The following is a 15293-nucleotide window of genomic DNA, read 5'->3' on the forward strand; positions in this document are numbered from 1 at the left end:
AATAACCACTACCATATGCTGCTCATGGCTCTAATAACCACTGCCATCTGCTGCTCAGGACTCTAATAACCACTGCCATCTGCTGCTCAGGACTCTAATAACCACTGCCATCTGCTGCTCAGGACTCTAATAATCACTGCCATCTGCTGCTCAGAACTGTAATAACCACTGCCATCTGCTGCTCAGAACTGTAATAACCATTGCTCATGACTAATAACCACTGCCATCTGCTGCTCAGGACTCTAATAACCACTACCATATGCTGCTCATGGCTCTAATAACCACTGCCATCTGCTGCTCAGGACTCTAATAACCACTGCCATCTGCTGCTCATGACTCTAATAACCACTGCCATCTGCTGCTCATGACTCTAATAACCACTGCCATCTGCTGCTCATGACTCTAATAACCACTGCCATCTGCTGCTCATGACTCTAATAACCACTGCCATCTGCTGCTCAGGACTCTAATAACCACTGCCATCTACTGCTCATGACTCTAATAACCACTGCCATCTGCTGCTCAGGACTCTAATAACCACTACCATCTGCTGCTCAGAACTGTAATAACCACTGCCATCTGCTGCTCAGAACTCTAATAACCACTGCCATCTGCTGCTCAGGACTCTAATAACCACTGCCATCTGCTGCTCAGGACTCTAATAACCACTGCCATCTGCTGCTCAGGACTCTAATAACCACTGCCATCTACTTCTCATGACTCTAATAACCACTGCCATCTACTGCTCATGGCTCTAATAACCACTGCCATCTGCTGCTCATGACTCTAATAACCACTGCCATCTGCTGCTCATGACTCTAATAACCACTGCCATCTGCTGCTCATGACTCTAATAACCACTGCCATCTGCTGCTCATGACTCTAATAACCACTGCCATCTGCTGCTCAGGACTCTAATAACCACTGCCATCTACTGCTCATGACTCTAATAACCACTGCCATCTGCTGCTCAGGACTCTAATAACCACTGCCATCTGCTGCTCAGGACTCTAATAACCACTGCCATCTGCTGCTCAGGACTCTAATAACCACTGCCATCTACTTCTCATGACTCTAATAACCACTGCCATCTACTGCTCATGGCTCTAATAACCACTGCCATCTGCTGCTTATGACTCTAATAACCACTGCCATCTGCTGCTCATGACTCGAATAACCACTGCCATCTGCTGCTCAGGACTCTAATATCCACTGCCATCTGCTGCTCATGACTCTAATGACTACCACCATCTGCTGCACAGGACTCTAATAACCACTGCCATCTGCTGCTCAGAACTCCAATAACCACTGTCATCTGCTGCTCAGGACTCTAATAACCACTGCCATCTGCTGCTCAGGACTCTAATAACCACTGCCATCTGCTGCTCAGGAGTCTAATAACCACTGCCATCTGCTGCTCAGGACTCTAATAACCACTGCCATCTGCTGCTCAGAACTGTAATAACCACTGCCATCTGCTGCTCAGAACTCTAATAACCACTGCCATCTGCTGCTCAGGACTCTAATAACCACTGCCATCTGCTGCTCAGAACTGTAATAACCACTGCCATCTGCTGCTCAGAACTGTAATAACCACTGCCATCTGCTGCTCAGAACTCTAATAACCACTGCCATCTGCTGCTCAGAACTCTAATAACCACTGCCATCTGCTGCTCAGGACTCTAATAACCACTGCCATCTGCTGCTCAGGACTCTAATAACCACTTCCATCTGCTGCTCAAGAAGGATGTTGTTTTGATTTGGAAATCTATTCTGTCTCTATTGTATTTTATTTAGGATTTTATTTATGTTTTTATTTTAGCTTTCTCACATATTTTCTTACAAAGATAAGGTGCACCAATTTTTTTTCTCGTTTATTTATTCCAAATGAAATATTTTAAAACGTTTCTGTTAAATATAATCCAAATACAATCTATTGTGTCATCGTGACGTGCCATACGGGATCCTCGGGACGTCCATTCCCTAAACCCTATCCCAAAGATACTTTAGAGGAGATAGGAAACTCCATGGAAATTATGTGAATGGCCATTGTGTACGTTGCCCATGCGTCGTCGTGCATTGTTTAAATTGCCCATGCAATAGTGAATGGGAGTGAATGGGAGTTAATTGGGCGTCGATCAAAAACGCAACATTAGCAAGAATTTCGTGAACAAGGAAGTACAGCATTACAAATATTTTCCACGATATCATATAGTTTTGGAATAGTGTACTTTAGAGGGAAAATAGCCAGGTTTCTCGATTCAAAGCCTGACTTTCAGTTTAGCAACCGCGTGACGTGAACGCGATTGGTCGACAGTCTGCCATTTCTCCATTCACTGTCCAATGGGATTCCTTTGTCCTCATCTCTCTAATATCTCTAACTGCACTGTCTTTGGTTGAGTTGTTTTAAGATCACCATGCGCTGCATGCCGGGATACACCTCCGTGTTGACACAAAATGGTCGAGTATGTTTTGTGACCCGGGAGTTTAGCAGGCCAAAAAGTTGTACCTTATCATTCGGCACGCAGAACATATGTTCGAATCGTAAATAGTAGGTGAGTGCATAAGATATGAGAGCAAGACTGTCGAAGGAAAGCTGATTCTGCCACAGACAGACACACAGTCCGCCCTGCATGACTGGGACAGCACTCACAGGTCGGTAGCATACAATATCTATCTAACTAACACCGGGGATATTATTGGACTGCAATCTTGTCTCTAAAGGGCGAGGACGCGATTGCATGAGCAGAATGTCTAAAGATCGCCAAAATACACATTTGCAGTGATTTTTACTTGTCCACTTTGGCATATCAGGTGCTTGGGACTATAAGGGTCTATCTTTACATTGCAGAAGAATCTGAACATCAAGTTAGGGGATTCAGCTATTTCAGGTTCACCCATTGCTGACCGGTGTATAAAATTGAGCACACAGCCATGCGATCTGTAAGAAAACATTGGCAGTAGAACGGCCTTACTGAAGGCCACACAAGCTCACAGAAAGGGACCGCCGAATGCTTTAACACTTACATATAGTCTGTCCTCGGTTGCAACACTCACTACCAAGTTCCAAACTGCCTCTGGAAGCAATGTCAACACAATAATTGTTCGTCGGGAGCTTCATGAAATAGGTTTCCATGGCTGAGCAGCCGCACACAAGCCTCAGATCCCCATCCGCAATGCCAAGCGTCGGCTGGATTGGTGTAAAACTCGCCGCCATTGGACTCTCACGCATCACCATCTGGCAATCCGACAGATGAACCTGGGTTTGGCCAGGAGAACGTACCTGTATAGGGACAACTGTAAAGTTTGGTGGAGGAGAAATAATGGTCTGGGACTGTTTTTCATGGTTCGGGCCCCTTAGTTACAGTGAAGGGAAATCTTAACGCTACAGCATACAATAACATTCTAGATGATTCTGTGCTTCAAACTTTGTGACAACAGTTTGTGGAAGGCCCTTTCCTGTCTCAGCATGACAATGCCCCCGTGCACAAAGAGAGGTCCATACAGAAATGGTTTGTCGAGATCGGTGTGGAAGAACTTGATTGGCCTGCACAGAGCCCTGACCTCAACCCCATCGAACACCTTTGGGATGAATTGGAATGCAGACTGTGAGCCAGGCCTAATCACCCAACATCAGTGCCCGACATCACTAATGCTCTTGTGGCTGAATGGAAGCAAGTCCCCTCAGCAATGTTCCAACATCTAGAGGAAAGATTTCCCAGAAGACTGAAGACTGTTATAGCAGCAAAAGGGGGGACCAACTCCATATTAATGCTCATGATTTTGGAATGAAATGTTTGACAGGCACGTGTCCACATACTTTTGGTCTTGTAGTGTATTTACATATAACTACATATAACTAGGAATAAAATGGCTCATATGTGATGAGTCAAAAATATGTAATGCAGAAAGGGTAAACTATTCATCGGTTGAGGTAGAGAACGTTGGACAGAACAAGGCTATGTCAACAACTCCACAAGGCTATGTCAACAACTCCACAAGGCTATGTCAACAACTCCACAAGGCTATGTCAACAACTCCACAAGGCTATGTCAACAACTGCACAAGGCTATGTCAACAACTGCACAAGGCTATGTCAACAACTGCACAAGGCTATGTCAACAACTGCACAAGGCTATGTCAACAACTCCACAAGGCTATGTCAACAACTCCACAAGGCTATGTCAACAACTCCACAAGGCTATGTCAACAACTCCACAAGGCTATGTCAACAACTGCACAAGGCTATGTCAACAACTCCATAAAACAATTTGAATGCAGATAGTACTGTAGCTATAGTCCCAAAGCTCTCATTATCCTGGGTTTCACTTTGCAAGAAATAGCTGACCCTAATGTTACGCTTGTTCACACACAGCCCATTTATGCTTTATACCTGGAAATGTGTTCTGGAGGCTCCGTACGGAGGGTGTGTATTGTTAGATTACTCGTTGGTTATTACTGCATTGTCGGAACTAGAAGCACAAGCATTTTGCTACACTCGCATTAACACCTGCTAACCATGTGTATGTGACCAATAACATTTAATTTGACGCAATTGCGGAGCCTCCGTAGGCTCGCAGATACCAAATCCAGTTCCGTACCTCATCACCACGCATCACCATGCGCCTTGATTGGTTGACGGTAAGGGGGGGCAGTTTGTCCGTATAAACACAAACTCACTTGTCAGGTGACTCTTGCTTCACCATCAGAAAGCAGGCTGTCTTTAAATTTGTAGTCTCGCTCAATTGTTCTGAAATAGTTTCTGTAGTTAGAAACACAAGATCAGCATTCCTGAAATATAATTTTGTTTAAATTAGATTTTTTTTTAAGTTCACCTAATTGATTGCACCCAAATTGGATTTTTTTTGTATTTATAAAATTAAAATTATCTTCAATAAAAATAGTACTTAACATCCGATTTGGACTATAATTATTACTACTAATATCTAAGACGTGAGGAATCCAATAAAATTATCAAAAGCAACTCACAGACCGCCCACACCCCACGCCAATCCCACCCTAACGACCAGTATACAGTATCAATTCTCTGTCTGACAAGTAGTGGTCAGCTGCTGCTTGGAGTATTGCTTCTTCTTCCTTTGTGATGTATTCTCCTTTAATATCTGACTGGGTAAATAATCCCTCTTTCCACTACACTATGTCTGACTGGGTAAATAACTTTGTTTTGAGTTAATGGGGACCCAGTGACTGACTTGAGCACTGGGACTCGGACTTCAGCCATTGATGACTCGGACTTCAGCCATTGGGGACTTGGGGACTCGATTCGGACTCGACTACATCACAGGGTGAAACAGTCATTAGCCCAGTGTGGCTGTGGAGCGTTGATATCAATGACATGACCGAGTGACGGAGGTACTACTTTACAGCACAATCTGTTGATTGTGTTTACCTCTCTCCCTCACTCTGCTAGTGTGTGTTATATAATATGTATTTAGTCTGAATTAGGAATGTACGTGGACAGATAATTCTTTATATAATATTCTTCAATATGTTTGTCATATTTCTACTGTTGGGAATAGGATGTTTTGCAGAGCAATATGTTGGCAGGACGAGGCTATATACAGTGGGGCAAAAAAGTATTTAGTCAGCCACCAATTGTGCAAGTTCTCCCACTTAAAAAGATGAGAGACCTGTAATTTTCATCATAGGTACACTTCAACGATGACAGACAAAATGAGAAAAAAAATTCAGAAAATCACATTGTAGGATTTTTTATGAATTTATTTGCAAATTATGGTGGAAAATAAGTATTGTAATATTGACAATAACTAGACTAAATCATTATTCAAATGTACATTATTTGCGTCACGTTGAAAAGTGAAGGAGCTGATTGGCTGACACTGACATTCCTAATTGGCTGCGGTGGCTACTGCTAGTTAGCATGAAGACGAAAAGGGCAGTTTTCCAGGAACACTAGCAGTATTTCTTCTCCATGGAGCAGTGTGGATAAAGGTCCAAATTGAGTGCAGTATCCCTGCGTTGAGGTACATTTTCCAACCGATATCTCACACCGGCTCCATGGTGTCTTCATGTAACCATGATTGCGTTCCCAGCTCAATTTAAACAAGCGTAATGGCAGGGTTGGTATCTTCTGGGTATGTTTCACTTTGCTCACCTCGAACTAGCATCATGTATTTATTCTTCTCCTCTAGTTGCCCTCTAGAGAGGTAAAGAAGTGTCTGTCTGACTAGCTGATGTTTTACAACATGACATCAATGTAACCAGCTGATTCTGAAATGTAACAACAAATGGAAGGAGCTTGTTGACATCGTGTCCTGTAGCCTCTAGGCAGCAGTAGCCATATCCCGAGTGACTGACCATGTCGAAGACAGCAAGTGAATATGAAGTAGTTATCCTCCTATATAGCTACTTATTCGTTGGCCTAGTTGTGAACTTGTATTTAGACAGTCCTTCAGAAGCCTCATATATAAACATTTTTTAAATCAAAGGTTAGTTTGTTAACATCCTCCCGTCTTGTTTCAGACCGTTGCCTACATCAGAGGACGTGAAAACAAGCCGAATGTAAGTGAGAGGTACAGGAATGTTACTACTGCCAATACCCATGTCCCATAAACCACGGAGCCACAATTATTATCTTAGTGCTATTTGGACTGAACATGTAAGGCTAGATATCGCCATGCTGATTTGACATGACTTGTCACCATGGTGATTCACAGTTATTTTTTTTTAAACGTGTCATCATTTTTGGCATGGACCAATTGGCAACATGGGAGCTAAATTGTAGACGGTCTCCATTTTAGTCCAAATGCATGTAATGCTGTGATTTTTAACTCATGATTAGTACATTCATAGTTGTTGCATTGCACGTTTATTCTTACTGTTTTTATAGTTTTTTGTTGTTGTGCTTTTTAAACAAAATTGTAAATATAATGTATCTTCTCTGTTATGGGGGTCGTCCCACCTCAAAAAAGCACAAAGAGGAGTTTGACACCCGTCTCAGATTGTTCTGAAATTGTAAGAAACCGATCAGATTAAGAAGATCAGATTAGGAGGAACAGATCAGATTAGGAGGAACAGATCAGATTAGGAGGAACAGATCAGATTAGGAGGAACAGATCAGATTAGGAGGAACAGATCAGATTAGGAGGAACAGATCAGATTAGGAGGAACAGATCAGATTAGGAGGAACAGATCAGATTAGGAGGAACAGATCAGATTAGCGTTCCTGCTGCATTGTTTTGTTGAAATATAATTTGAGTTGAGAAATTAAGATAATTGATTGCACCCAAGTTGTCCGTTTTTTAATTTATAGGATTCATATAAATTGACGTTTGTCCATTTTTATTTAGGTTCTTCGTGTTCTAACTCATTGTTAGAAAAAAGTTTGGTCCAAATTGGATGTTAGGTACTACATTTTATTGAAGATTAGATTAATCCTGTGCAGTCAATTAGCTTAATTTCTCAGAGATTAAATTATATTTCAACCAAATAATGTTGCAGGAATGCTAATCCTAACGATCCTAATTTCTAACGACAGAAACAATGTCAGAACAATTGGAGTTGGTGGGTGTCAGGGCTTGCTGAAATGACAATGTTAGTTCTGTGTGGTTGACATACTAAAAACTTGTCACTTCCTGTTTGAATGTCCTGTACAGGAAGAGAGCGGCTGCAAAGCATCTAATTGAGCGCTACTTTCGGCAGTTAACAGAGGGCTGTGGAAATGGGGCCTGCACGAATGAGTTGTGTGCTTCGTGTCTTGGTTTTCAACCGCTGGATCACAACGCGGCGGCCATCAGAGCCCTGGAGCTCTATAAAATTAACACCAAATTATGTGACCTTCACCCCTCCGCTGCCTTCCCTGACAACAGTGCCGAGGACACACAACCTGCCTTATTGGGCGACTGCCACGGGAAGATGACAGACAACCTGTTTCCCCCTAGGGAGGACTTCAGAGGTAAACACTGTGTATCCCAGATGGCTCCCTCTTCCCTATATAATCCTCTACTTTTGACCAGGGCCCTATATAATCCTCTACTTTTGACCAGGTCCCTAAATAAACCACTACTTTTGACCCGGGCCCTATATAAACCACTACTTTTTGGGCCCTATATAAACCACTACTTTTGACCAGGGCCCTATATAAACCATTACTTTTGACCAGGGCCCTATATAAACCACTACTTTTGACCAGGGCCCTATATAAACCATTACTTTTGACCAGGGCCCTATATAAACCACTACTTTTGACCAGGGCCCGGTTTCCCGATAGCGATAGAACTTGCAAGTGTCTTTTAACGATGCGTTTTTCCTACAACGGCCGAAGGTGCAACATGCGTTTCCCAAAACGGCACACCGAGGGAACGTTCACTAAGTGCGTCACATTGAGGCATCGTGTCGATACTGGTGGGATGGAAAGAACGGCTCTCGGATCCGAGTTCTCCCTTTCCAGTCTTACCTCAACATTAGAATTATTCCACAATACTGACGATGGATCAGCTCCGAGAGATATATTACCACCCATGGCTGAAAAGATTGAGACGATTTATTCCAATACCCTATAATAATGCACTGAATCAAGACTCAGCACGTCATTGCACACGTTGTTACGCGCCTTGACAAATATTCAGACACTAATTACAGACAGTAGGCCAATAGAACTCAATTCAATACACATGAAATTGATTGAAAAACAAACGATGCATTCAGAAAGTATTCAGACCCCTTCACTTTTTATACATTTTGTTACGTTACAGCCTTATTATAAAATTGATTAGATAAATTGTTTTCCTCATCGATCTGAGCTCGATACTCCATAATGACAAAGTGAAAACAGGTTTCTAGAAAAGTTGGCAAATTTATAAAAAAAATTAAAAAACACCTTATAAGTATTCACACCCTTTGTTATGAGACTTGAAATTGAACTCAGGTGCATCCTGTTTCCATTGATCGTCCTTGACATGTTTCTACAACTTCATTGGAGTCCACGTGTGGTAAATTCAATTGATTGGACATGATTTGGAAAGGCACACACCTGTATATATAACGTCCCACAGTTGACAGTGCATGTCAGAGCAAAAACCAAGCCATGAGGTTGAAGGAACTGTCCGTAGAGCTTTGAGACAGGATTGTGTCGAAGCACAGATCTGGGGAAGGGAACCAAAGCATTTGTGGGGACATGTGGGGAAGGTGGTGCCGCGACATGTGGGGAAGGTGGTGCCGCGGTATGTGGGGAAGGTGGTGTCGCGTGGGACGCGGTATGTGGGGAAGGTGGTTCCGCGTGGGACGCGGTATGTGGGGAAGGTGGTGCCACGGTATGTGGGGAAGGTGGTGCCGCGGTATGTGGGGAAGGTGGTGCCGCGGTATGTGGGGAAGGTGGTGTCGCGTGGGATGCGGTATGTGGGGAAGGTGGTGCCGCGACATGTGGGGAAGGTATGTGGGGAAGGTGGTGTCGCGTGGGACGCGGTATGTGGGGAAGCGTGGGACGCGGTATGTGGGGAAGGTGGTGCCGCGTGGGACGCTGTATGTGGGGAAGCGTGGGACGCGGTATGTGGGGAAGGTGGTGCCGCGTGGGACGCAGTATGTGGGGAAGGTGGTGCCGCGTGGGACGCTGTATGTGGGGAAGCGTGGGACGCGGTATGTGGGGAAGGTGGTGCCGCGTGGGACGTGGTATGTGGGGAAGGTGTTCGCCGCGTGGGACGCGGTATGTGGGGAAGGTGTTCGCCGCGTGGGACGCGGTATGTGGGGAAGGTGTTCGCCGCGTGGGACGCGGTATGTGGGGAAGGTGTTCGCCGCGAGGGACGCGGTATGTGGGGAAGACACAAACCTTTTCTCCATTCATGCTATTCAATAGTCCATTCATTTAAGAGAGATTAAAATGGTTGCTCACTATTTTTCTCTGTCATATCTGTGTCCAGAGGTGCGTTACCTGACCGAGGAGAAGGTGTATGAGATCCTGAGTATTTGTGAGGGGAAGAAGGACTACTCTCCTCTGATCCGAGTCATCGGGAGGATCTTCTCCAACGCTGACGGGCTGGTGCAGAGCTTCAGGAAAGACAAGGAGCAACACCCCAACACCAAGGAGCAGCGTAAGACCCACCAGGCCAAAGATGAGGACAAGGACGAGGACGACAAGGAGAGAACCACCGCCAAGGAGCAGGAATCAGAGGCCTCGGCGTCCATGGAGGGAGCGACGGGATCGACGGAGAACAGACTGGGTCCTGTGGAGGTCTCAGTGGACATAGAAGCTGTGAGGAGAGTGTACGACAGACTCCTCTCCAACGAGAAGATGGAATCGGCCTTCCTCAACGCCCTGGTCTACCTAACTCCCAACGTAGAGCTGGATCTAACCTATCTAGACGTGTACGACACCAACCCAGACTACCTAAACATCTTCATCATCGTGATGGAGAACAGCAGCCTCCACAGCCCAGAGTACCTGGAGATGGCCATGCCTCTGTTCTGTAAGTGTATGAGTAAACTCCCTCTGCCTGCCCTGGCCAAGCTGACGCGCCTGTGGTCTCAGTACAGTGTAGAGCACATCAGACGTATGATGGAGACCTTTCAGCAGCTCATCACCTACACGGTAACGTTACATTCTTATTTGATTTTCAGCTTTTTATTTCATCCATGCTCGCAGTCGACCAGACTGAATTGTACAGAATACGCAGTTACTTTCAGGAGTTACTTTTACAATTCAATGTAAAATTCAATGTTTTTTTGTCATTTTCTGCCAAGAGCGTTGATTCCTCTGTAATGAATAGTTCTATCTCAAAATTAACAGCACAGGATACAGCAGGTGGAAAAAGTACCGTGAAACTACCGTTATACTAATAAAATGTGTTGTTGTTGTTATTATTAAGGTGATCAGCAACGAATATGTCAGCGACAGTCTGGTAAACGACGACGAGGGCGTTGTGGCGGCCACCAAGTGTCTGAAGGTATGGATGGGTCTTATTGATTTGACATGTTAAGTCATTTATCAGACTCGCTCATATAGAGCCACCTTACATTCATCTTAAGGTGGCTTGGGTGAGACAACCACATTTTACTTTTTAAAAGCACTGAAGTTCACGGCCTTGCGCTCCCTCTTATCTGACAGACGTGCTCGTTTCATACAACCAAGGAGCTGGTCTATAACGATACCTGGTGTTACAACCAAGGAGCTGGTCTATAACGATACCTGGTGTTACAACCAAGAAGCTGGTCTATAACGATACCTGGTGTTACAACCAAGGAGCTGGTCTATAACGATACCTGGTGTTACAACCAAGGAGCTGGTCTATAACGATACCTGGTGTTACAACCAAGGAGCTGGTCTATAACGATACCTGGTGTTACAACCAAGGAGCTGGTCTATAACGATACCTGGTGTTACAACCAAGGAGCTGGTCTATAACGATACCTGGTGTTACAACCAAGGAGCTGGTCTATAACGATACCTGGTGTTACAACCAAGGAGCTGGTCTATAACGATACCTGGTGTTACAGCCAAGGAGCTGGTCTATAACGATACCTGGTGTTACAACCAAGGAGCTGGTCTATAACGATACCTGGTGTTACAACCAAGGAGCTGGTCTATAACGATACCTGGTGTTACAGCCGTAAAACAGTGGTTTTCTAGCAATGATCAACAACCAATTTAACAGATATTGAAGAATTAAAAGAATAATCTGCTAATATTGTTCAATCCAGGTGTTGAAAACTCTTAGAGACGTACCCAGAAAGACTCACAGCTATAAGCACAGCCAAAGGTGATACTAACATGTATTGACTCAGAGGTGTGAATATTTATGTCAATTAAGATATTTCTGTATTTCATTGTCAATAAATTAGCACATTTCTAAAAACCTGTTTTCACTTTGTCATTTTGGGGTGTAGATTGGTGAGAAGAAAAAACAACAATTTAATAAATGTTAAATTAAGGCTGTAACACAAAGTGGAAAAGGTCAAGGGGTATGAAAACTTTCTGAAAGCACTCTAGGTGTAGAAGCAAGGAGAATCCTTTATCAGATCCCCACAGCTATGGAATGCCCTGTCAGGAAAAATATATTTTTATACATATTATAGTTGTAAATGATTGTTTTACTGTAAAGTGATTTGAATCATGTTTGATTCTGTTTGAAGCTGGTGTTCTACGCCAACGTGCTGGGAGGTGACCTCGATACGGGCCACAACGAAGAGGAGGTAAGAAATGTTGTCCAGCTGGAGCAGCCTACTGATTATGATTATCTAATAAACTCAATCAACTAGAAAGGTATTTGTCTATGAAGAGAAGTTGTGACTTGCTTTAACTGTTTAGGTTGCCTTTTCCACTTCAATATGGATTGAAAATGGCATATTTTGTCTTGATTGATAACCATTATAAATTTGAGCACAGCACGCGACAAGAAGTTGCCGCCATCCCTCCCAAGAATTGGGCAACTTTTTCACATTTGTTTGTCTGAGTGAGGTAGATGTTGTTAATCAAGAGGGGAGGATGTGTTGACAGATGAGATGTTGAGGATGCTGTAAAAAGAGAGGAGAGGATGTGTTGACAGATGAAACGTTGAGGATGCTATCAATAGAGGGGAGGATGTGTTGACAGATGAGATGTTGAGGATGCTGTAAATGGAGAGGGGAGGATGTGTTGACAGATGATACCTTGAGGGTTATAATAAATACAGCTTTGAGGTCATATAGTCTCAGGGCCTTAACCCTGGACAGGACACTAGTCTATCTCAGGGCCTTAACCCTGGACAGGACACTAGTCTATCTCAGGGCCTTAACCCTGGACAGGACGCTACTCTGTGCAATGCAGGTGTTGAAGCACGTTGGCTAGGAAAAACTCCCTAGAAAGGCCAAAACCTACGAAGAAACCTAGAGAGGAACCAGGCTATGAGGGGTGGCCAGTCCTCTTCTGGCTGTGCCAGGTGGAGATTATAACAGAACATGGCCAAGATGTTCAAATGTTCATAGATGACCAGCATGGTCAAATAATAGGTCTGGGACAGGTAGCACGTCCGGTGAACAGGTCAGGGTTCCATAGCTGCAGGCAGAACAGTTGAAACTGGAGCAGCAGCACGGCCAGGTGGACTGGGGACAGCAAGGAGTCATCATACCAGGTAGTCCTGAGGCATGGTCCTAGGGCTCAGGTCCTCCGAAAGAGAGAATTAGAGAGAGCATACTTAAATTCACACAGGACACCGGATAAGACAGGAGAAATACTCCAGATATAACAGACTGACCCTAGCCCCCCAACACATAAACTACTGCAGCATAAATACTGGAGGTTGAGACAGGAGGGGTCAGGAGACACTGTGGCCCCATCCGATGATACCTCCGGACATATGGACGTAATGACCTTCAGTTCACATGTCTAGGAACAGTCTAACAGTGACCTAATGACCTTCAGTTCACATGTCTAGGAACAGTCTAACAGTGACCTAATGACCTTCAGTTCACATGTCTAGGAACAGTAACAGTGACCTAATGACCTTCAGTTCACATGTCTAGGAACAGTCTAACAGTGATCTAATGACCTTCAGTTCACATGTCTAGGAACAGTAACAGTGACCTAATGATCTTCAGTTCACATGTCTAGGAACAGTCTAACAGTGACCTAATGACCTTCAGTTCACATGTCTAGGAACAGTCTAACAGTGACCTAATGATCTTCAGTTCACATGTCTAGGAACAGTCTAACAGTGACCTATTGACCTTCAGTTCAGAAAGTCAGTGAACACCATGAACTTTAACCTGCAGACATTTAATTACCTGACGGATTTGACAATTTATAAATTCTTGGGTCAATATCATCTACCTCCGTCTTTTAAAAATAGAAGTATGGCACTATGAAAGATGTGACGACACAGATCATTAATCTGTACGCTACCTGCAAACCACTTTGATTTAAGCGTCAATCTAGTCCCATGTTCTGACCCAAACTGGGTGCAGAACCTGTTTTAAACTCCCTGAAAACACAGGGATGACGATTCACACAGGTTAGTAATATCAGAGGACCTGGGAGTTTCCCGGGAAACAGTAGATTTTTAGGGCTGGGATTAATAACCTTCTTGACAAGTAAAAATGAGTGCCATTCGGACGGGATGTGCTGGTTTTTGCTTGTGCACATAATTACATTACCTGAGCTCCCCCAGTAAAATGTATCCTGTCCGTAAAGGGCTTAAGATCGTATTTTATAACTTAGCTAGACATGTTGGCAGTAGAATAAGCTTCCAAACGATGCCCACCTGACCCAGATTGTGATTTATAGTGGAATGTTTTCGGATTGCGTAAACAACAGTCATTGTGTGATGGTGGGGATGCGTTAATAACAAGAAACTACCAGTTTGCTGGCTTCAGTTCCTCAATGGCAAAGCTATGAGGTCAAAAAAGCACCTTTCCTTGTCATAATGCATTGAAATTACTTACGATCTACACAGTTTGGAGAGGTGTGAGGCCACATGGAGACACCAGTTAGTCCTCTCACTGAAACCCACAGTCTGGAGAGGTGTGGGGCCACTTGGAGACACCAGTTAGTCCTCTCACTGAAACCCACAGTTTGGAGAGGTGTGGGGCCACATGGAGACACCAGTTAGTCCTCTCACTGAAACCCACAGTTTGGAGAGGTGTGGGGCCACTTGGAGACAACAGTTAGTCCTCTCACTGAAACCCACAGTTTGGAGAGGTGTGGGGCCACATGGAGACCCCAGTTGGTCCTCTCACTGAAACCCACAGTCTGGAGAGGTGTGGGGCCACTAGGAGACACCAGTTAGTCCTCTCACTGAAACCCACAGTCTGGAGAGGTGTGGGGTCCACTTGGAGACACCAGTTAGTCCTCTCACTGAAACCCACAGTCTGGAGAGGTGTGGGGCCACTAGGAGACACCAGTTAGTCCTCTCACTGAAACCCACAGTCTGGAGAGGTGTGGGGCCACATGGAGACACCAGTTAGTCCTCTCACTGAAACCCACAGTTTGGAGAGGTGTGGGGCCACATGGAGACACCAGTTAGTCCTCTCACTGAAACCCACAGTCTGGAGAGGTGTGGGGCCACTTGGAGACACCAGTTAGTCCTCTCACTGAAACCCACAGTCTGGAGAGGTGTGGGGCCACTTGGAGACACCAGTTAGTCCTCTCACTGAAACCCACGGTTTGGAGAGGTGTGGGGCCACTTGGAGACACCAGTTAGTCCTCTCACTGAAACCCACAGTTTGGAGAGGTGTGGGGCCACTCGGAGACACCAGTTAGTCCTCTCACTGAAACCCACAGTCTGGAGATGTGTGGGGCCACATGGAGACCCCAGTTGGTCCTCTCACTGAAACCCACAGTCTGG

At 44.6% G+C, this 15293-nt stretch overlaps 1 protein-coding gene across 6 annotated transcripts in view; it reads left to right on the forward strand.

Annotated features, from left to right (window-relative positions):
* Nucleotides 1-2394: 2394 nt before the first annotated feature.
* LOC139414063 (ubiquitin-protein ligase E3A-like) overlaps nt 2395-15293 on the forward strand; it is a 35044-nt gene continuing 22145 nt past the window's right edge. The window contains exons 1-6 of one of the 6 annotated variants that reach the window (XM_071162118.1): nt 2395-2655; nt 6505-6543; nt 7851-7936; nt 9897-10564; nt 10842-10919; nt 12106-12165. In XM_071162118.1, coding sequence (XP_071018219.1) covers nt 7897-7936; nt 9897-10564; nt 10842-10919; nt 12106-12165 — 846 coding nt within the window. In that variant the 5' untranslated portion in view covers nt 2395-2655; nt 6505-6543; nt 7851-7896. Of the gene's footprint in view, nt 2656-6504; nt 6555-7637; nt 7937-9896; nt 10565-10841; nt 10920-12105; nt 12166-15293 lie in introns of all 6 variants that reach the window. The other 5 variants (XM_071162195.1, XM_071161977.1, XM_071162045.1 and 2 more) reach the window with 5 other exon arrangements.

The sequence above is a fragment of the Oncorhynchus clarkii genome, chromosome 1 (genome assembly GCF_045791955.1).
Source record: "Oncorhynchus clarkii lewisi isolate Uvic-CL-2024 chromosome 1, UVic_Ocla_1.0, whole genome shotgun sequence".
In the NCBI taxonomy this organism is placed as follows: Eukaryota; Metazoa; Chordata; class Actinopteri; order Salmoniformes; family Salmonidae; genus Oncorhynchus; species Oncorhynchus clarkii.